The following is a 20,395-nucleotide window of genomic DNA, read 5'->3' as shown; positions in this document are numbered from 1 at the left end:
AAATGTTTAAACAAAAGATGCTTTTGATCAAAACACTTTATTTCTATATTACATCAGCAGACCTAGATCCAGCGCGTTTTTACATCAATATAATTATGAAAATTCTGCAGTTATTTGAATTATACTTGTATGAAACAATGAGAATATAAATTCTGAACGCAGTATATTTACAAAACAAACTACCCCTATTGCGAGTATGGGCATGTAGAAATGATGTTTGTATTTTATTAATAGAATGTACATTTAAATTAAGCGCAAGAAAAGGAAATGGTGAATTTATTAGTTAGAAGAAAGTCGCTGAGATCAATAAGGGAGAGACAATTGTTTAACAATTAAAATAATACTCAGCTTCATATTCTATTATCCAGCAACTGATTTTTCTGATTTAAAGACCTTTTGAAAATCTGCTTCTGATATGATTGTATGTGTATTCCTATAAGAAGGAAAGTTGTTTCTAGGCCTATTTTAAAATTCCATAAAAATGACTTTTAAACAACATCTATGGTTTATGTCTTGTGTGGTGAACCTGAAAATTGTAACATCATGTATATGATAAGAAGCAAACAGAAATACTATTTCAATAAAAGAATAAATGATGTTTGTGCAGTCTATAAAAGACCATATGCAACGACATCTTCAATTTGTTACTTTATTTTATAGAGTATAAACTGTCAAGAGTCTTTTATTATAATTAATAGTTGCGAAGTTTTGTAAATACATTTTTCAAAGAAAAAGAGAGAGATGCAAGCAGACATGTATAATGAAGGGTATCAAAGTGTATTCAATGGATATATTTGATATTAAGCTTAAATATAGTGCTTTTAGTGATAACTTGTATTATTTCAATACTCAACAAGTACATGTAGTCAAAATAACATCTAAATGAATCATCAGACAATTTCTTTCAAGTAAACACGAATATTAGCATGAGGAAGAAAAAAAATCATAATGATGCTTATATTGGTTCTAAAGTATAAAAAAGTACCTATCAACTTGCCTTCTGCTTTGTTTAATGTGAAATTAAATAAAAATGTATTTTATTAATTCTGAATTCGCTTTTATCCGTGTTGTTTTTGTAGGAACATTACCAAGTAAAGAAGGGGATAGATTGCGTATGATTAATCCAAGGGATTAATGTAAAACGTTGAATATGCTATGGCATTTTAATCAATACTTGTGTTAAGAGGGATATACCTTTTAGTCTGTGAGCTAGTTCTGGTATACAGATGACCCACTCCAGGTAATTTATTCGTATAATGATTCCTAGTATGTTAGAAAATGACATGATGCTAACAAATAACCTTTGAAGTAAAGCTGAGCAATGATTTTTGCGCATATTTAGCTTTGTAATCCATCCTCGCGTGCTGTCAATATCATCATCGTTTTCCTGTTTTCACTCTCCTAACCAAATCACAAAGCATGAATATGCTGTTTTTTTAAATTGTTGCTTAATGGTATTCAAATGCATTTCGACATAAAAGAAATGGTCCTACAAAAAGGATGTTCATCTACATTGCAATCATAGCCACAGCTTAAAGAGTACAATTCTAGAGAGTAGTTCATGCTTCTCAAAGACAGAAAACATCACTTTATATCGATAATATACTTGGCTGTCGTCATATGTGCTACCAACTCTTCCAATTTATATGGTCTTTATATCTAAAATTTTTGTAAATTATCCTCAACTTAATCTACAGTTATGTTTCACATCTTTGACTTTATGTAGTTTTTCTAATCGAATATACTGATAAAATGTATTTTTATATCGGAATGGAATTAGTATGAATTAAACTATTTATGTAATATATGCTCTTCTTGAGCTTAGAGCTTATAACGGTTTAAGTAAGAGCAGTTAGCAAAGGAGACTCTATTATTTTAATGCTATTGAATTGAGCATCAAAGTGAATATAGATCACACATATACTACATCTTTTTTATGAGTAACATTTGCATAAATAACATGAGTGGTAATCACTTTAGGAATTTGTCCAATTATCAATGGTAGAAGAACATATAAAGGGACAACCTGTAAAATAAAACTTTAATCAACATCCAATAATTATAATGCAAGCCATTAAATTAATCAATGGCCATCTATTTCATGGAGTACTTTTTTTAAAGCCACAATAGTGCTGCAGAACCTTAAATAGCTATATGATTATGTATTAATGACGCCTTGCGCATCACATTATCATACTGAAGAGAATTCTTTATTTTTAGCATTAATCACAATAAATAGTTAAATGCCCACAAGTTTTGGACACAGCTTACTTCAATTAGCTGACTTTTTATGATGAGCTTGTATATTAGTAACAAAAGCCTAAGTACAAACAATGGTACTTTTTAAACCATCCATCAAAATGGATATTGTATTGCATTTTTATAGTTTTTTTCTTTTTTTTCTTTTTTTTTCGCAAATTAGTCAAACGTTGACTTTTTACATAAAGTCATCAGGATCTAATCTACCTGAGGATTCTGTCTGCTGTAGCCTACAATTCTGTAATTGCTGGATTTTAGAAGCTAAACCCAATAGTTCTTAAGCTTGTTAAAATCTTTACATTCAACAATTTATGTTGATATATATCATACCTCTACTGCTTTTACTTTTTTTTTTGTTTTTAACAACCGATTGCTTTTTTTTTCTCGACGCGTCTGCTATAATGATAAAAAGTTATGCATTACGTTTATATATATATGTTTGCTACAGATGTAAGTACCAATATTCGCAAAACCACTTGGATATGTTCTCTTTCAATGGAACTTGTATTATAACAGGCTTTTCCCTGTACAATGTAAAACGAGTGTCTGTTCTAGGAGAAAAAAAAAGATCGGAATACGCTGACTGCTAAAAGGATTATATTGTGTACATTTACTCATACAGTATTATATCTTTTTAAATCATTTCAAAACTTGATTGTAGAATAATACAATTTTCATGTGCCTCTCAAATTCATCAATTCTGCTTTAAGTTTTAGAAGGCAACAAAATAAATATATGTTTTTTATTGGAACTATTTAAAGTCAGACACTTCCTACTCCCAATAGAATGGGTCTGTTTAAGCATCTGAGGTATTTTTAAAAATAAATTTTTATTTTCCTAATTTGGGCTATAAAAGTTTTCCATCTAACCATCTTTGGACTTCTAAATTGGGTAGAAACGGTTTCTGGGAGTGTTGAAGTAAAAGGGGATATTGAGCGTTTTTCAAATGATCTACTTTAAATGATCAAAGTTCTGGAAGTATGGCATATTTCAAAAAAGTGAAAACAAATTGAAGAACTACAAAAAGGTCTGGTTATTGGAAAAAAAGGGCTTTAAATCATCAATGCACAACTGCGTAGAGTAAAAAAAAATTCAGTAAACAGATCAACCCAGTCCCCAAGCATTTTTTTTTTCCAATTTTTTTTATATATTAAAGGAGTTGTGTGTATACGTTGCGAGTGTATTTATTTGTGTATAGAATTTTACATATATAATATTATACATATTATATTTTAGATGAAGATTACAGCTTATTCAGCATCACATATTGTATTATTATTATTACTATTACTACTTCTACCATCACCATCTACACAAGATGACTCTTGTTTTTCTCTAAGTGGTTCAACAACCTGTGCAGCATTTCAAGACTATTATGTTAGCCTCACCGGACTGTCAACAAAATACCCTTTTCTTCAAAATGTGACAGATATCAAAACGTTTGATGCCGGCCTGCAATCTTTTGTTACTTCACCACAACTTTATCTGACACCTCTAGGCTGTACGGATAAGGCCTCGGTTGCTAGTACGATACCCTATGCACGCTACTCAAAAACGTTTCTGTGTGCTACTTTGATACAAGATTCCAGTTATTCACTTCCTTGTAACTATAATAATAGCTTATCACCACCACCTTTATGCCAGCAAACCTGTTTTGATTATATGGCTAGTGTCGAGAGCCTGACAAATAATACAGACACATGTCCCAACTTGGTGCAGCAGCATGTTTATATGACTGTTCTTAATTCGTCTTGTCAGTACTGGTCTGGACTGAATGGAACTTATAACTGTGTGATTGGTATAGCAAATGAACCTTATAACTGTGGTAAGGCTCCTCTCTTTCTCTCTTTTTTTTTTGTTATTACTTAATAGTTGATAATAATCTATAGGGTTTGAAAGTGAATCAGATGCTTGTGATTATTGCAAGATCAACGGAACAGATTCATGTTGTGTTTCAGTAAGTTGTAAAAATTTGTCAGTTGGGGGAATTGTTGGAATTGTGCTTGGTTGTCTTGCATTTCTTGGAATGGTTGGAGGTGTTGCTTATTTCTTTTATTACAAAAAACGACAAAGGATCAATATTATCAAGCAACAGTTTAATGATAGTTCCAGTGTATTTGGTTATGATTCATTGTTGGCAGCCTCATCACAGCGAATACTTTTACCCAATCAACAACAAGCATTTGTTAACCAAGACAACACCCAACTTCCGCCTTTAACTATCCAGCCGCAACCTATAGAAGAGTTTTATGAAGTGAAACATCCTTATCCACCACAAATGGGAGACGAACTGGGGTTGCATATTGGCGATATTGTCTGTGTGGCCATGAAGTTTGATGATGGTTGGGCACTTGGATTTAATGTGACCACAGGGTTAAAAGGTGTTTTCCCAATTGTATGTGTCGCGCCTGTGCCGGAAGAATTATTGGAACAATTGCTATTACAGCAAAATGAATCGAGTACAAAGATACTAGTAGAGGATAACATAAAAAGATCCACGAGTATTGCTTCTCGAAATGCATTACCAATAACAGAGTTAACTCAACACAACAACATACCAAGAAGAACAGCAAGTATGATGCGATCTTATGATTATAAAGAAAGTGATTCACCTACTTCACCTACTTTAAATACACCTTTCTTTGACCCTCATCATCCATTACCTCAATCAACTTCCTCTAATCAAGAAGCATTTGAAATGCAAGGAAAAAAATAAAAAAAACATACAATTTTGGTTGGCCTCTTTTTTTTGTGTTTTAAAGTCCCTCCATTCTCCTTTTTTCTAGTTCGGTGCTTTTTTTTTTTCTTCTTCTCTTCTTTCTTATTTGAAAAATATCCTGACATACACACATACTCTTTTACTTGTATATACTTTTTAACCAATATAGTACATAAACACATAACAAACTATGTATGAATCTGAATCTTCCCTTTCATTTATTGAAGAAGAAGAATCAATAAACAACCATTCTAGCAAATTCTGGACACAACCACACGAACCAAGTGAAAGTGGTGATAACAAAAATCTACTTCAACCACAAGGTAAATAAGAATATAAGAATATTCCTTTTTATCTTATGTTTGTCGTAGAAAAAGAAGAACAACATGGTCCTTTGGCAGTTGCTCAGTCACCTACCATAAACAACAACAGCAACCACCAGCCGACAAAGTTATTGCTTGTTTCTTTAATTGAATCTCTCTGTCAAGTATATGGTGACACACCAGAGATGAAACGACAAGTGTTTTTTAAGTTATGCCAACGACTCAGTCAGGCAGGTATCATTCACTATGAATTTATGGATGAATTAGCCACGCTTCGCTCTTCGTATCATCGAGCATTCAACCAGCTATTCTATCAAACTACAGAGATTGTGAAAAGAGGAAGTCCAAAGTTGATTACCACACCCGATTCATTATTGAGCATTCAACAGTCTCGTTATCGAAATGACTTTATTGAAGAATCCATGATTGGTCGCGGAGGTTTTGCGAGTGCTTGGCGAGCACGGAACAAGTTGGATGATATTATTTATGCGGTCAAGAAGATTCGATTGTTTGGCAGAGATGATGAAAAATATGAGCATATCTTTAGAGAGATAAAAAGTTTAGCCCGATTAGAACATCGTAACGTGGTAAGATATTATTCGTCCTGGTTAGAATATGCCTCTGTGCTTGAAAAGGAAGATTTGGATGGTGAAGATTATGATTATACATTTGAAGAAGATATTTATGCTGTGGATGATTCAGATCGAATTGATGGATTCATACTTTATATTCAAATGCAATTGTGTCCAAGTGAGTAAGGATGGCTCAATTTGACATATGTTGTGTAACAACTTTAAACAGGCACTTTGCATGAATGTATTACTTCAAGGAATCAAAAAGAAAATAGAAAAGATGAAGATGATTTCAGAAAGAATAACATTCAATTGTTTTCTCAAATACTACAAGGTGCTGCTTATATTCATCAACAAGGTTTAATTCATCGTGATTTAAAACCAAGTAATATCTTTATATCTTATGATGCTGATTTAACTGTACCAAAGATTGGTGACTTTGGTTTGGCTGCAAGTATTGTAGAACAAGAAGAAGCAGAAGAAGAGGAAGAAGAAGAAACATATAGTTTTCCCAAGATTACTTTATTGGATGAACTCTCTTCTTCACCAACCAACACTAACCATTTAGATTTATTTACTACTGCTGCGGCAAATTCAAATGTGACGTTTAATAGTGCTTCTACAAAAAGTAACAAGGCAACTACTGTGACTGACAGTTGTTCGTCATCCAAGCGACTTTCACCTAAAGAAAAGAAGAGGAATAGAACGATGGGTGTTGGAACACGAACGGTAAATGATGATAGTAATAATACAAGGTATTGACTATATAATAGTATGCTGCACCTGAACAATTGGCTGGAACCACTTATGATGAAAAAGCAGACATTTATTCACTTGGCATCATCCTGTTTGAGCTCTTTTATCCATTTTCTACAGCCATGGAACGATCAAATGTGCTGAATGATCTAAAAATGAAAGGAGAAATGCCAGAAGGATTTGAAGAAAGATATCCAACTGAATCAAAATGGATACGACAAATGATGCACCCAGATCCTTCTCAACGACCTAGTGCTTCAGAACTATGTCAAGTATTCCAATTTTATGATGATACCCCAGACGCTAAATATTTAAAAATGAAGCAAGAAAAAGAGGATTTGGAACGTCGGTTACATGAACTTGAAGCACAGTTAAACAGCATGAAATTTAAAGAAGAATCCGTTAAACTAGAAGAAATATCGCACGTTTTTTCAAAGATATTAAAAGATAGTAATTAAAACAAGAAATGATCTATGTTCAACAAAATAGACTGGTTCATTCTCTAGGATATTTTGTTGTATTTAAACCAACTTGACTTTGTTTCTAAACAACCTTTTTTTTTTTTTTTTTTTTTCCAGTTGTTTAATGTATTCTATTGATTGCATACTTTTTATTTTGTGAGTTGTTTCAAAACAAGTAGTTGACAAAATGTTTGTTGATCAAGTCCTCTATTGCTGTTATTCTTTAAGCACTTTTTTAAATAGTTCGTCACGCTGACACTTTTAAAACGAAACAGGTGACTGTGATAGTTCTTTGTTCTTAGCGTTTCAAGAAATGCAGGAGTCTTGACGTCATTTGACTTGCCAACTTGTTTCCCTAAAAAAAAAGAGTTCACCTGCTCTACAAGTCATCTTAATGGAAAGAAAAGAAATCAATGCACAATAACAAATAATTTAAAGTCCGTCCTTCCATTGGCTACCTATTTTTTTTATTTATGTGCCTGATATAATATTTACAAAACATGAGTTATTCGAATGGGTTCGTCTTTCCATCCTGTGGTCTTTTCTCTTTTCTTGTCTCTCTTCTGTGTTGCATGGATGTTTCAATATTTCTTCTTAATATGCACATTTTATTATAAAACCGATTAAGAGATGACGATCTTCTAAGGCGAGTACCAGTTCTTGCTGATATTGGAATAGAATAAACTGATTCTGTACTTTCTTTAAATTCTTGATCTTGAATTAAAACATATCCTGTCATCATAAATAAAATAAAAAAGAAAAAACAAAAAAAAAAAAATAAAATAAAGTATTCTTTTTATATCAAAGATAATCGGAGTTTATTATACAGTATTTGGAGCAGCAAAAGAGAAAAAGTTTAGGATGACCTCTTTCTCTTTCGTTGTTCTGGGATAAGAATTTCGTCATTATCAATCAATGTCAAATCGTCTTTTGTTGCTCCTAGAATCGGACTAAACGTTTCGGATTCTACCTCATTCATCTAATAAAAACGCATTTAATAATGTCCTTTTTCATCATCATCAACTATACCTCTTCTTCTACTTTAGATTCTAATTCTGTAACAGGTTCTCTTCTTGTCTTCTCAAACGCTTCTTTTAATCTCCTATGACCTTCTTGCATAGTCTAAAAGAGAAAAGGGTTTGTATTATATCTTTTTATTAGTCCTCTTTACCTTTATTTTATATCTCAATCTATTATTTTCATCTTGTAAACTATGAAGAGCACCACGCATGTCAGATATAAATTCATCTTGATTGCCAGCATCTACACTAATGGCAACCATTTGACTGGGTTTCTTTGATGCCAAAACGGGTATAGATATTTTAGCGTATTTTTTAAATAAGGTTTTTGCACGAAGCTTAATATTGTAAGGATCATTTTTAAATTCCCTTTGGGTAATCAATTTAAGCAGTTTGCCCATATTTGTTTCCTATTTTATGCATAAGCTTATGTATCATTCCCTCTACTATCATCCTCTTTACCTTTACTAGCTCAAACGTTACTTGCTCAAATTGTTCAATTTCTCCCATAATAACATCTGCATCATGAGAATACTATACTATTCATAAGCATGCAGTCATCATCTCTCTTTCCCTTTTTACCTCTTCACCACGGAAAATACTTCGACGTAGCTTCTTTCTCAACTCTAAAAACTTTTCAAATAAAGGATTCTTCATGGTTGGTGCATGTTCATCCACCTCCATAGGTATATTCCTCTCTTTTTCTTCTTCTTTTTCTTCTTCTTTTGTCTTTTGATCTTTTTCTTTTAAATCTTGGTGCAGCTGCCGAATATATTCTTGCTGCTTTTGTTTACTCTTTTCTAGTAATGATATTCTCTCTAACAATTTGGATTTTGTATCTTCTTGTTCATTAATATGTGAACGTAACTGTTTAATTTCAGTAGACAGTAAATCTTGTCTATCAGCTATCTTTTGTTTTTTCCCTTGATTCATGAGTGCAAATTTACAACGCATATACCGTTTTAGCAGTTACCTTTTTAAGGAAATCTAGGAGTAAAGTATTAATATCATTTTATCGATTTCTCTTACTTGTAATTTACCTTCATTCTCACCATTAATATCTAATTCATTAATTTGAGATTCTGCAACGTTATTCTTCACAAGCTTTTTAAGTCAACTGTTAAAATATAACGATCTTATTCTTACTTGTTTTTCCAATATTTCTAAATAGGATTGTTCTATCAACTTTATCTTATTTTCCGATTCCATGGTTACTTTTTGCCTTATTTCTGTTTCCATGGTTGCATTACGTGCTTCCGCTTCAATCCACTTAAAATATATGTTAGACATATTTTTGTACATCTTTTTCTTCTTACTTTATTCCTTAGATCTTCTAATTGTGTAATCAAATTGTCTACAAAAGGATCCTCTTCTTCCTCTTCCTCTTCTTCATTATTGCTTCTTTCTATTACTGCAGTTTCCTCTTCATCTTCCTCCTCATCGCCATCATCTTTCATCAAATCATCAACACCGTGATATACTCTCTTTGGCTGTTTATGTGCTGTCCTTGGTCGTTTATTTGCTACAGACGATAAGTAATTGTATCTTCTTTTTCATTATTATCTTTATACCAGAACTTGAAATGGATTCAGGCTCTAATCTTGGATGTGCTCTACGCCAGGTAGCTACATCTTTAGCTACTGCTGCAAACTTCATTACATGGCTATTTTCATCAAATCCTGTATCAAATGGATTCACATTGACAACCATCACTGCCTTTCCATCTCCTTCAAACGAACTTTTGAATAACTCAGTCAATTTACTGTGTCGATAGGGTACCATCATTGTTTTCTTTTTATCCATCGTAAGTCTCTCTATTGTCTATCGTCATGTCTTTCTTACCTTTCCTGTGGCCATTCTTAACTGATTGAGTCGAAGTGTTTCCATACATTGCCCAAGAACCATAAGCGATTTATTGATATTGCCCGCCTCTTTCAGTCTTTGTCCTATAACAAAAGATTAGACTACTTGTTTCTTTTTATTATTGTTGTCATCATTACCAAAATTCAAAGTGTTTCTATACCTTTCTGAGCCAGCTAAATCAACAATTGAAAATTTAGATACAGTAGCATAGATCGGATCCTACACAATGTATATTGAGCCCTCTTTTCTTTTTTGACCCATTCTGTTCTTTTCAAACCTCAATGACATAATCATTTTCATCAATAGGCACTCTGACGATGCGGATAGTAAATATACTATGACTTCGACTACTCGTATGATTTGTGATTGTAGAGTATTCTGCACGATTTCGCTGTCCTTCCAACAAAATCGTATATGCTTCCTCAATACTCTTTACCCGGACTTCCTTTAAGCCAGCAATGTACTTGTGTCCACTACTGTATTCATATTTGAGAGGAAGCGCCTGCCGTTTTGAAAACTGATCGGGCCGAATCAGAAGATCATAAATTCTTTCAGTGTAAATCTCTGCAAAAGACAGCCAGATGCCGTATTCAAAGTTTTCTTCAATTGGTATCGCAGTTTTGTCTCTATGATCCCAAACTTCTGTCTATTCAATGTTACTATTGCAAACAAGAGCTGTAGAGTTCACATGAAAAACTTACTGCTATAGGATGGTGATAAAGTATATCTCTATTTTCGTCTGCATCATGAACATAAGTCTGCACCAGGCTATGCATGCAAGGCTTTACTTTTGAGTCGCTCATATATCCATCGATACTGTTGAATATCACATCCAATGTCCGGGGCAGCAGTCCAGGTTGTTTTCGTGTGCCTGTGATCGAGTAAGTCTTGCCAGAATTAGTAACACCATAAGCAAAGATCAACGCGTTCTCTCCTCGCAAGACGTCTTGAATGAGCGGTAGTGTTGTCTTGTTGAAAAATTCTTGTTGATTGGCGGATTCTGTAAAGATGCGTGTGAATTTATATCTCTCAGGTGCTCGATTTCTTGTACGATAGGCATTAGAATCCTGGATGATTGATCATGCATTTAATGAGAAAAAGTAAATAGTTGGGCTTATTGTTTTATACCTCTGGAGGTGTCATGGAGATTTCTAAATCGTTGACGATTTGAAGATAAGGTTCTTCTATAATTGATTCATAGTGAGGTGGTTTAGGTCGAATGCGTAAGTAAGCCTTTACAGGTTCTTTATCTGGGTGATAAGTTAAAAAATCATTACTGACTGCTGCAGTATACCGAATAGGCGTATTACGATGAGGTGTTCGTTGTGGTGTGGTTGGCTCTCGCGTTGGTGTTCTTAACAACATATTGCTGCTAAAAAATATGTAAAAAAAGTTCGTATTTATATGTGTGTGACGTAAAAGTGTGTTGAGTGGTGTGCACTTAGCACTGACAGAAAAAAGATAGATGTTTATTTTTTTTTCCTTTTTTTTTTCGCTTTTAAAAATATAATGGTTTACAACGACTGGTCTGATGATGATACAATGACAACCAAAGGAAGAGACAAATTTCGACACGAAAGAAGCTATGACGATTATGATAGAAGAAAGCGTAGTCGTCGAAGCCCAACCCCTCCTGAAGGTAGAACTTGTCGTCCTTTTTTATCTTTATTATTTATCTCTTTTTCTATTCTTTTTTTTTTTTCTCTTTTTTTATTATTATAAATTACTCTTTCTTTACTGAATGAATCATGAAAAGAACGTCGACGCAAGAGAAGACCATCACCTAGACGTGGAAGAGATATGGAAATAGACCAAGACGCCGCTTTTGGCGCTTTTCCCATGATGGGTAAATAAATAAGGAGATGTGCTTGTTTGTATACAAAATAATTTTAAACTATTAATAGACATGATGAATCCTCAAATGATGGGCACAACTGCTTGGACGAGGTAAATGAACACTTTATCAAACTCGGGTTTAAATAACACGCAAACAGATTTCCTGTGGATCCAAATCAATTGGATTATCTTGTACCTTATAAACAATTCTCTGAATACCATCGAAGAACTGCCGGTAGGCGTATTGATGATGAAGATATTCAAAAGAGATATGCTCATTATAAGGAAAAGTTTGCTTCTCGTCAGCTTTCTCAATTCTTCTCAGCCAATAAGGATAAGCAGTGGTTCTTGGAAAAATACCATCCAGTACAATCGCGTGCTCGTTATGAAGATATGATTCAACGTCGAAAACGATACTTGAAAGATTTCTTGATAAGTCTGGAAAATGGTGAATTAGACGATATTCGGTTGGATAAGACAGCAGAAGATGCTGTGGAAGCGAAAAAGGAAGAGGAAGACGAAAACGAAAACGAAGAATACGAACCCAGATTGGTGATCAAGACCGTTCCACCTACGATTGCTAGGGAAAAGATTTTGGAGGTAATATTTTGTTCATTTGTTGCTCAATAGGATGAAATATAACACTTTGTTATAGATGTACAGCAAAGTGGATGGATTTGATTATCTTTCTCTTTCTGAGCCTCAACCTAACAGAAAGTTTCAACGTATTGGCTGGATTTGCTTTAAACCAGGCACAGACATCAAGCATGTATTTAATCAACTGGATAATCAAAAGGTGGATGATTTTGTTTTTCATTTGGCCTTGAACCGTAAAAGTAATATTCAGAACCGTACACCACGTGTTGCACCCGAAATCACTCAATCCGTCGATCGCTTAACGAAAGATCTCGAGCAGATCAGAGAGCTTGCATTAGCGCTTGAGGCGATGCTTTCGGATGATCTGGAAGAGAGTGGTATGAAGGCGGTCGAAAATCGTGCTAAAAAAGTAATTGCGGACCATGAAGAGGAAAGTGAGACGTTCAAGTTGAAAAAGCGATTGGATATGTTGATTACTTATTTGCGTCGCGTTCACATGTATTGTTATTATTGTGCAATGGAATGTGATTCTCTAGAAGAGTTAAACAGAAAATGTTGCGAGCCTCACTGTCGTTCTACTGTTGAAGAAAACAATAATGATTCCAAACAAGGAGCAAGGAATGAAAAAGGAGGTAAAACAAAGAATCATGAATTTTCCTTTTTGACCCATGCTCAATCTTTTCTTGTGTAGCCATGATTTGGGCTAAAAATCTGGACCAGAAAGTATCAATGAAAATACATACACCTGATGAACGTGAACTTAAAAAGTTGGGAGGAAAAGTAGCACAAGCGTAAGTAGATTCTCTTCACGTATATGCATTTTTTTAAACTCTTTGTGTATTGTTTTATAGTGAAGTTGATGAATTTGTGCAAGAACATGTATTAAAAGAACATGAATCAAAATTCAAGTGTCAAGTAGGTGAATGTTCTAAGGCATTCAAAGGATATGATTATGTAGAGAAACACATATTGACAAAACATCCTGATGAGATTGAACGTAAAAGAGCAGAGGTCGACTATTTCAACAACTATGTATGTGATCCAAACCATCTACTTCCCAGCCAACAAACCATGCCAAACATGGCACAGCCTCCTCCTTTTATCATGCGCCCTCCTGCTATCTCTTGGGAACAGATTCCTCGTTTGGGTATTGACATGTCATGGAATTCTAGAAGACCTAGACCAGATGAGAGTCTTCCAAAAGATCCTCGTCAAGTAAAATCTTATGTTGATTTGGATGCACCTGCTGAAGGTGATTCAAACATTTCTTTTTATTAAGTAAACATCCCCCATCATTCCCTACTTTTTTTTATTGAAAATAAATGTACATCTCTTTGTATACAATACTAAAATTCTTTTATGTTATTAATGTTCTATTTTTTATAACGTCAGTGGTTTATAAATCATATTTATAATATTAAAAGACTTACAGAGTTTCTATTGTTGATAAATAAGTTATCTACTTTATCATCAGGTTCATTAGGTAGCATCTCCCTCGAACTCTTCAGCTCACGCAACGAAGATGTTTTCTCGTTTGGATTTCTCATAAATAGTGAATCTTCTAAAGAAATCTTCGCACGTGTAGGTCTAATATTCTCTAGTTGCGGACTCTGTTGGCGCTTTTCACCTATTCGTGGAGAGCCAGGTGGTTCAGCAGGAGGCTCGTCAATCTTGGTAGGTCCTTTTATTTCTTCAATAGATTCTGTTGAAGGCATGGTGACCATGTCCTTTTCGTAAATATTCTGAGGTATTATTGACTCGCTCATATGATGGTTAAAGTAAGGGTATCCGCACTAAAACATGATTTTTTTTTAGTTAACTTTCACTAAATCATCAGTATTTAAATTTCACCTCTCTCATGAGTGATCTTTTCTTGGCGTCTTGTACAAGATCTCCCCAATATTCACTTCTTGATAATGAGTTTGCATGACCCAAGACGTATAAAGAGCATTTGGCTCTTGTTAGTCCTACGTTCATACGACGCATATCAGCCAAGAAGCCAATACCACGTCCTAAAAGAAAGCATGAGTTAAACTCTTTGGAGGAACCCTCCCCCCTTTTTTTTATTATACCTGATCCAGCTCTAACACAAGAAAAAATAATAATTTCTTTCTCTTGTCCTTGAAAACCGTCCACAGTATTGAAATCAATAGCATCCACAATGCCATCACCAAACCGTTTTTGGAATCGAGCTTTCAGTTGGCCTACTTGCTGTTTATAGGGCGTAATGACACCAATTTTGGATGCAAACTAATTTGATATTTTAATATCTAATATATAACAGCAAAAAAGATGAGTAATTTTTTTTTAATACCTTCATAGTAGGCAATTTAGTAAGAAGTAGGTCCACTAAAGAAACAGCGGCATCTGCCTCTGCTACATTGAAGATAGATTTTCCTCGTCCCATCTTTTCCTGTCCATCGCGAACGTCATAAAAGCAGTAAGGAGGAAATTCAGGTAATGCATGCCAAACGGCAGATGAAATTTTATCCATTTCAGATCCATCTTGTAACCGAGATTGATAAAAGAGTCTACTTGGTAAATCACTAATCTCTGGATGCATACGATACTGTATGCTATAATGTATTTTTAGTCATATATATAATATATAATCTATTGGATATTACTTTAATAGATTGACTTCTTTTCCAATTGTTTTCTCTAGTCTCATAAATAGACTTTGCTGATAATCATACTTGGTTGCTAGAGTAGACATGACAGTCGGCGGCAACTGATTAGGATCACCAACAAGAATACATCTTTGAGTATCAAACTTCAAAGGTATCAAGGAACTAATCTCAACCGATTGAGAGGCTTCATCTACAATGACAGTCTCAAACGACGCTCCCATCGCTGTCATCATGTCATGCCCACTTCCACTTAATGTAGCACAGACAACATCGGCATTGGTAAACACCTTTTGACGTGCACGTATACGAGAAATCTCCATCTCTTGTCCATAATTTCTTTGATCCTGATGGGCATCCCTAAGTGCAATTCTTGCCTTGGCTAATTTTTGTGCCAATGCCTTTCGTTTTCCGCGAAGGATAGACATTTGAACTATATCGCTCCCTGCCTGCGTAATCTCCCGATCCACTTCATCCATTCCAATCTGAATATTTCGAATGTCATTGTGAATACCATCTAGACGGCTTCCAATCTTTGTAATCGTATCATCGCTTCCCACATTGGCATCCATTTCGGCCTCAATCAGACGATCTAGGATACGGTCCTTAACGCTTGCATTGACCGAATCCGATACACCAATACGAACTACATTTGGTTTCCTTAGACCGTGGGAGGTCATGACTCCTTCTTTCAAACGTTTTGTAATTTCATCCACAGCAGCATTACTTGGTGCACACACAAGAAGTTTACTACCACCATACGGTTGCCCAGGTGTTGACTTGTGGCGTTGCTCCAATAATGAAACAATCAAGGCTAAAATAGTTTTTGTTTTACCAGTACCTGGAGGTCTATATAGTCGCTAAATTAAGTTCCTGTTGTTCTATTCTGCTTTTTTTCTTCTTACCCTTGAATTAAAGAGAACCCCTTTCTCTTCTGAATAGCAGCTGCAATGGCTTCAGCTTGTGGTTCATTGACATTATAGCTCTTACAATACTGTTGAATAATAAGTGCACCGGGTTTTGCTATTGTGGTAGGAGCAGGATTAAGGATTTCAGGACCAAGTTCATAATGCTCTAAAGCTTCTAACGCTGCATATTCACGCATGGCCGTTGTAAGACTTTTTTTTTAGTTAGGTATTTGTTGTTGCTGTTTCCTTTTCTTTTTCTTTTTTTTTTTTTTTTTTTACCTCATAATGCGAAGAATACTCCATGATGTCTTTGGTGAAATGGAGTTTAGGACACCTATACGATTTGGAGTAAAGTAGCATCGAATAGTCACTTCTCCCATATTTTTTGTTTGGTTAATGGAAGCCACCTTACCCAAAAAAGCTCTCTCCCTCCAAGGCTTTGTGACCTCACCTTCCTCGGTCAGGCTTGATGGATCATTGAAAAAGACAGAACCGAAGTGATTAGAAATACAGACAAGATCATCCACAGATACATAATTAGTAACCAAACTCATTGGCCAGTTAAACATGATATCCACAAAATCATTCGTATGACGACGTCCCGCCACAATACACTGCTCCAATACATCAGATTGTGACAGACTTTCTTTTGCACGTTGAATCTGACTCCAGATTTCAGTAACCAGTAAGGGTTCAAATGTATTCTTATAATCTTGAAACGTTTGGAATTTAGTCGGTATGCATTTATAAATTGTTTCATCCATAGCTGGAGGCATGTCTCTGCTTAAACTAATGTCCCAGGAAAGGATAGCCTTGAAGAGGCGATCGATGTTGGGTATAATTTTCTGCCTTCGACTCTTGAGTCGCTGTTCCTTTTGTTGTATATATTTTTTTGTAATGTTTGTATCAACTAATTTGATAGTACGCTTAGGTTTGGTATTGAATAAAGCCTTGACGGTTTCAGTATTTGCTGCACGGTCATCCATATCATTAACCAAGTCCTGAAGACCTCCTTCTTCGTCATCATCTGAAGACTCTGAAGATGAATTGTCTTGATCATAGCCTTTGTGAACTACGCTAGCCGCAGAGGGTGATTTAACTGTAGCCATCAGACGCTGTTCCGCCCGAAATTCGTCTTTCAAGCTTTTTACTTTTGAGAATCCCATAGGTGGAGGTTTTAGTTTGCGGCCAGTAGAAGTCACAGCGTAAGTCTGTTGCTGCGTTTCAGGAACATATACACGGTTTTGATATCGCTTGGGCGCTTCAGTCACTGCTTTTTCTTTGAATACCTCTTTTTGTGTAGTAGTGCTTGAGGTATCTAAATCCATAGGTTCAACGCTTGGTGTCTCATTTATTGACTCAATCTCATCGTCGAACCAGCTCTCGTCAATCTGTAACATGTCAATATCACCGCATTCGTTTTCAAATTCATCCTCTAATGTTTCTTGCTCCCTATTCTGGTCAATATAAGTGGTGCTTTGTAATCGAGGAGGAGTAGTTGTCACCATATTAGCAAAGCTTTCATCCAACGAAAATGGCGTTATTCTTTCAGGTATTGTCCTCTCGGAGGCTGTAGTTTTGGCATGATCCGCTCGATTGGGAGTAGTAATCGATTGCCATTCAACTTCTTCATCATCGCTATCGTTGAAGAAAATAAAATTGTCAGGCTCATGAGCTCTGAGCGCCAAAGAGAGTTTTTCTTTCTCTGTAATGGTCAATTTGCTAACGTTAACCCCTGTCGAGGCCGTCATGAGTCGATCGTAAGCTTCAACAGATATCTTCATGTCTTTTAGTTTTAGCGTGTCCAACATATTAACGATCAAAGGAAGTAGTCGGGAAATCACATCCTGCCTGGTGACATAAACCCAATGTGACAAAGAATCCACTGAGGCACAAATAAAAGAATATGAAAGCGTATCTGGCAAGACTACTTTTTTGAACAACAATTGTGCTTCCATCATCTGCCCAGCTATATCAAGCACAGGTATCACAACATCTACCACTTCTCGAGGCCTATAGAATTCAGACCATTTCAAACAAGCTTCAAGTATAAGCTGATTTACTTTCCAGCAGCTATCCCAAAATACGCGAAACTGTCCACTCTCATCTTCTTCTGTTCCTTTCCCTAATAGGCTTTCCAGGTATCCTTTAGATGCCAGCGATTCTATATATAATTTTAAGACCAATGTAAAACTTGGGAGAGATCTAAATGTGTCTATATTGCTTATCATCAAGGCCATATACTCTTGAATTATGAAGTTGATGGCTTCAGTGACCTTTGATGGGTTTAGCATAAAAAATTCGTAAAAAGGATCTACGTTATAACTTTTGTTGGGCTGTACAAACTGGACAGTTCGATCTCGAAGTTCTGGATATTGTGAGCACCAGAGATGAAGGATAGGTTTAATCATTTCAGTGTCAGTTACCATCTTCTTTTTTGTATTCCAATCCATGTGCTGTACTTTTGGTAGTAGTTGGATGACAAAGGAGCGAACATCAGACAATTTGCGAGCTACATAGGCAACTTCTGTTGGAAATGGGCTCTTTTGTGCTTGCTTTTCGAGGTCTGGCAAATCAAAAGTTGCTATATTTGCATACGCTTTCAAAAAAACATTAATGAATAAAGTTGATGGTGGTGATTCTTCGAAATTGGTAGTCAAAGCATTCCAAATATTATCATAATGCGTGTTTTTAGCCAAAGAACCAACATTTTCTCCTTCCTCTACTATGGATGGAAAAACATAGCGAAAGGCATTCATCACAGAAGTAGTGTATTTGTCTGCCAAGTCGCCCAACAGATTAACAGCAACATTTGGCATATTCTGAACAATGGCTGGTAAGGCAGAAGTATCAATTTTAGCAAACGAGATAATCTGTGGTATATATTGGTCCAATTTTGGTAAGTTGTCATCTAGCAAGCATTGATCAACAATTTGTAAACCTAATTCTGCACAATACGCCCGGCTCATCACACCCCACATCTCCATTTGAAAATAACCAAAAGTTGTATCTAGCATCCTCTCTGTCATCTGTGCCTCGACAGAGGATCGCCGCAAAGACGACCAGTAAGGATACATCCACTCAAGGATACTTTTGATTTTGGCCATTAGCTTATCCTCTGGATATCGCGTACCGTCCTTTTGTAAAATCTTGCCAATATTTCCATCTCGCGCAATCTTCATTACTGATTGAAAGGCAGCATGCTCACAGATTTGTTTAATGATATTACAATAAAGCGTAGCATCGGCCTCAATAGTGCCCCAGAACCTGGATTGGAGTTTCAGTAGCATGACGGTCATTGCCTTTAAAATGTCCACCAGCCTTTCAGAAGAAGTTGTAAGTTGAGTCTGGATTATTACTGGCATAGAAATTCTAGCGTCCAGAAGACATTGATGTAGTCTATCAGAGGGCATGGCAGTTGCGGCGAGTCGCAGTGTCTTCCAGAATTCACCCTTATCCTGGGTGACCTCAAACGGACAATAATCAGTAGAGTGGGTTGTAGTAGTAAGTGACTGCAGCATGGCAATCACAAGTCCTGCAATCTGCGGAAGGTCTTTGTCTGGTAGCCTGTAATCGTCCGTACCTATGAATTTCTCTAGCAGTTTTCTTGCCCAGAATCGCACCACACGGTGATGATGTAAATTCAACTGAAAGACATGTACAGCTGTGTCGGTGTCTAATGTAGGGAAAAGTCCTGATCGGTGGATCTGATCAAACATCTTGCAAAACAGTTGATCGCATTCAGTATCTTTCAAAAATGCTGGAGAATAAACAATTTCGATTAAAGCGCATATTACTTGATCAGTCATGCTGAACTTCGATTCAAGCTGTTTTAAAGTAGATTTAATTCTCGTTAGATCAAACCGATTTAAAATCTGAAAAAACCGATCGACTGTGGATCCAGGAAATAGACTTTCATATCTAACAGGAAACAAAAATCAATACTCTCCTTTCTCTTTTAATTTTAATAAATAAAAACCTTTTTCTGACAAGCACTTTTGAGATTTGGTATGCCTTTGCGCAGTAACTGCAGGACTTGAGTTGCTGATTTAATTTATGTTTATACTGGACGATCGGTTGGTGATCAGGTAATGAAAATAGCCAGAGAGATTCACAAGCTATAGGCAGCATAGCTTCACTGCACCACCAATGGTTTACTGTGTTGGATAAGAAGTATTCTAAAACTTCGTTGAAAAAATTAGTTTCTAAGTCAACATCCTCTCTATGTTGGATTCTTTTTTCAAATAAATTAGTCAAGTGTTGAAAACGTGGGTTGTCCGCTCCGTTATTCATGAGAATGCTGATGAATTAAGTAACAAAGCTTGCTTGCTTTTTTTTAAGAGATGTCAAAAAAATACCAAAAAAAGAAAGAGGACAATGACATTAAAATACATCAAGCTCAGAAAAAATAGCTAAGTGACTTTACTGCACAGCGCATGAAGCTTTTTTTATTTT

The 20,395-nt window shown here is 35.4% G+C and overlaps 5 protein-coding genes across 5 annotated transcripts; 3 read left to right on the top strand and 2 right to left on the bottom strand.

Moving 5' to 3' along the window:
* Nucleotides 1-3,990: 3,990 nt before the first annotated feature.
* Nucleotides 3,991-4,975, top strand: RO3G_10856 (uncharacterized protein; the record flags this gene model as incomplete). Its single annotated transcript, XM_067665440.1, has 2 exons — nucleotides 3,991-4,084; nucleotides 4,149-4,975. The coding sequence occupies 2 exons, from the start codon at nucleotides 3,991-3,993 to the stop codon at nucleotides 4,973-4,975; spliced, it is 921 nt and encodes a 306-aa protein (XP_067521541.1).
* A 361-nt stretch (nucleotides 4,976-5,336) lies between these two features.
* Nucleotides 5,337-7,215, top strand: RO3G_10855 (uncharacterized protein; the record flags this gene model as incomplete). Its single annotated transcript, XM_067665439.1, has 4 exons — nucleotides 5,337-6,051; nucleotides 6,103-6,602; nucleotides 6,647-7,079; nucleotides 7,208-7,215. 4 exons carry the CDS (start codon nucleotides 5,337-5,339, stop codon nucleotides 7,213-7,215), a joined length of 1,656 nt encoding a protein of 551 aa, XP_067521540.1.
* Nucleotides 7,216-7,946: 731 nt separating this feature from the next.
* RO3G_10854 (uncharacterized protein) lies at nucleotides 7,947-11,337 on the bottom strand (the record flags this gene model as incomplete). Its single annotated transcript, XM_067665438.1, has 14 exons — nucleotides 7,947-8,069; nucleotides 8,120-8,212; nucleotides 8,262-8,519; nucleotides 8,572-8,643; nucleotides 8,692-8,976; nucleotides 9,150-9,170; nucleotides 9,256-9,378; nucleotides 9,426-9,631; nucleotides 9,681-9,900; nucleotides 9,952-10,055; nucleotides 10,110-10,191; nucleotides 10,250-10,618; nucleotides 10,761-11,039; nucleotides 11,101-11,337. 14 exons carry the CDS (start codon nucleotides 11,335-11,337, stop codon nucleotides 7,947-7,949), a joined length of 2,472 nt encoding a protein of 823 aa, XP_067521539.1.
* Nucleotides 11,338-11,811: 474 nt separating this feature from the next.
* RO3G_10853 (uncharacterized protein) lies at nucleotides 11,812-13,683 on the top strand (the record flags this gene model as incomplete). The annotated part of the gene is made up of 6 exons (XM_067665437.1): nucleotides 11,812-11,818; nucleotides 11,877-11,919; nucleotides 11,967-12,408; nucleotides 12,464-13,037; nucleotides 13,097-13,196; nucleotides 13,257-13,683. 6 exons carry the CDS (start codon nucleotides 11,812-11,814, stop codon nucleotides 13,681-13,683), a joined length of 1,593 nt encoding a protein of 530 aa, XP_067521538.1.
* A 555-nt stretch (nucleotides 13,684-14,238) lies between these two features.
* On the bottom strand, nucleotides 14,239-19,749 carry RO3G_10852 (uncharacterized protein; the record flags this gene model as incomplete). Its single annotated transcript, XM_067665436.1, has 7 exons — nucleotides 14,239-14,417; nucleotides 14,478-14,655; nucleotides 14,720-14,981; nucleotides 15,102-15,881; nucleotides 15,938-16,150; nucleotides 16,220-16,274; nucleotides 16,353-19,749. 7 exons carry the CDS (start codon nucleotides 19,747-19,749, stop codon nucleotides 14,239-14,241), a joined length of 5,064 nt encoding a protein of 1,687 aa, XP_067521537.1.
* Between the last annotated feature and the right edge of the window lie 646 nt (nucleotides 19,750-20,395).

Source organism: Rhizopus delemar, genomic scaffold (genome assembly GCF_000149305.1).
Source record: "Rhizopus delemar RA 99-880 supercont3.8 genomic scaffold, whole genome shotgun sequence".
In the NCBI taxonomy this organism is placed as follows: domain Eukaryota; kingdom Fungi; phylum Mucoromycota; class Mucoromycetes; order Mucorales; family Rhizopodaceae; genus Rhizopus; species Rhizopus delemar.
The sequence above is the reverse complement of the archived record's forward strand: the minus strand, read 5'-3'. Positions and strand labels throughout refer to the sequence as shown.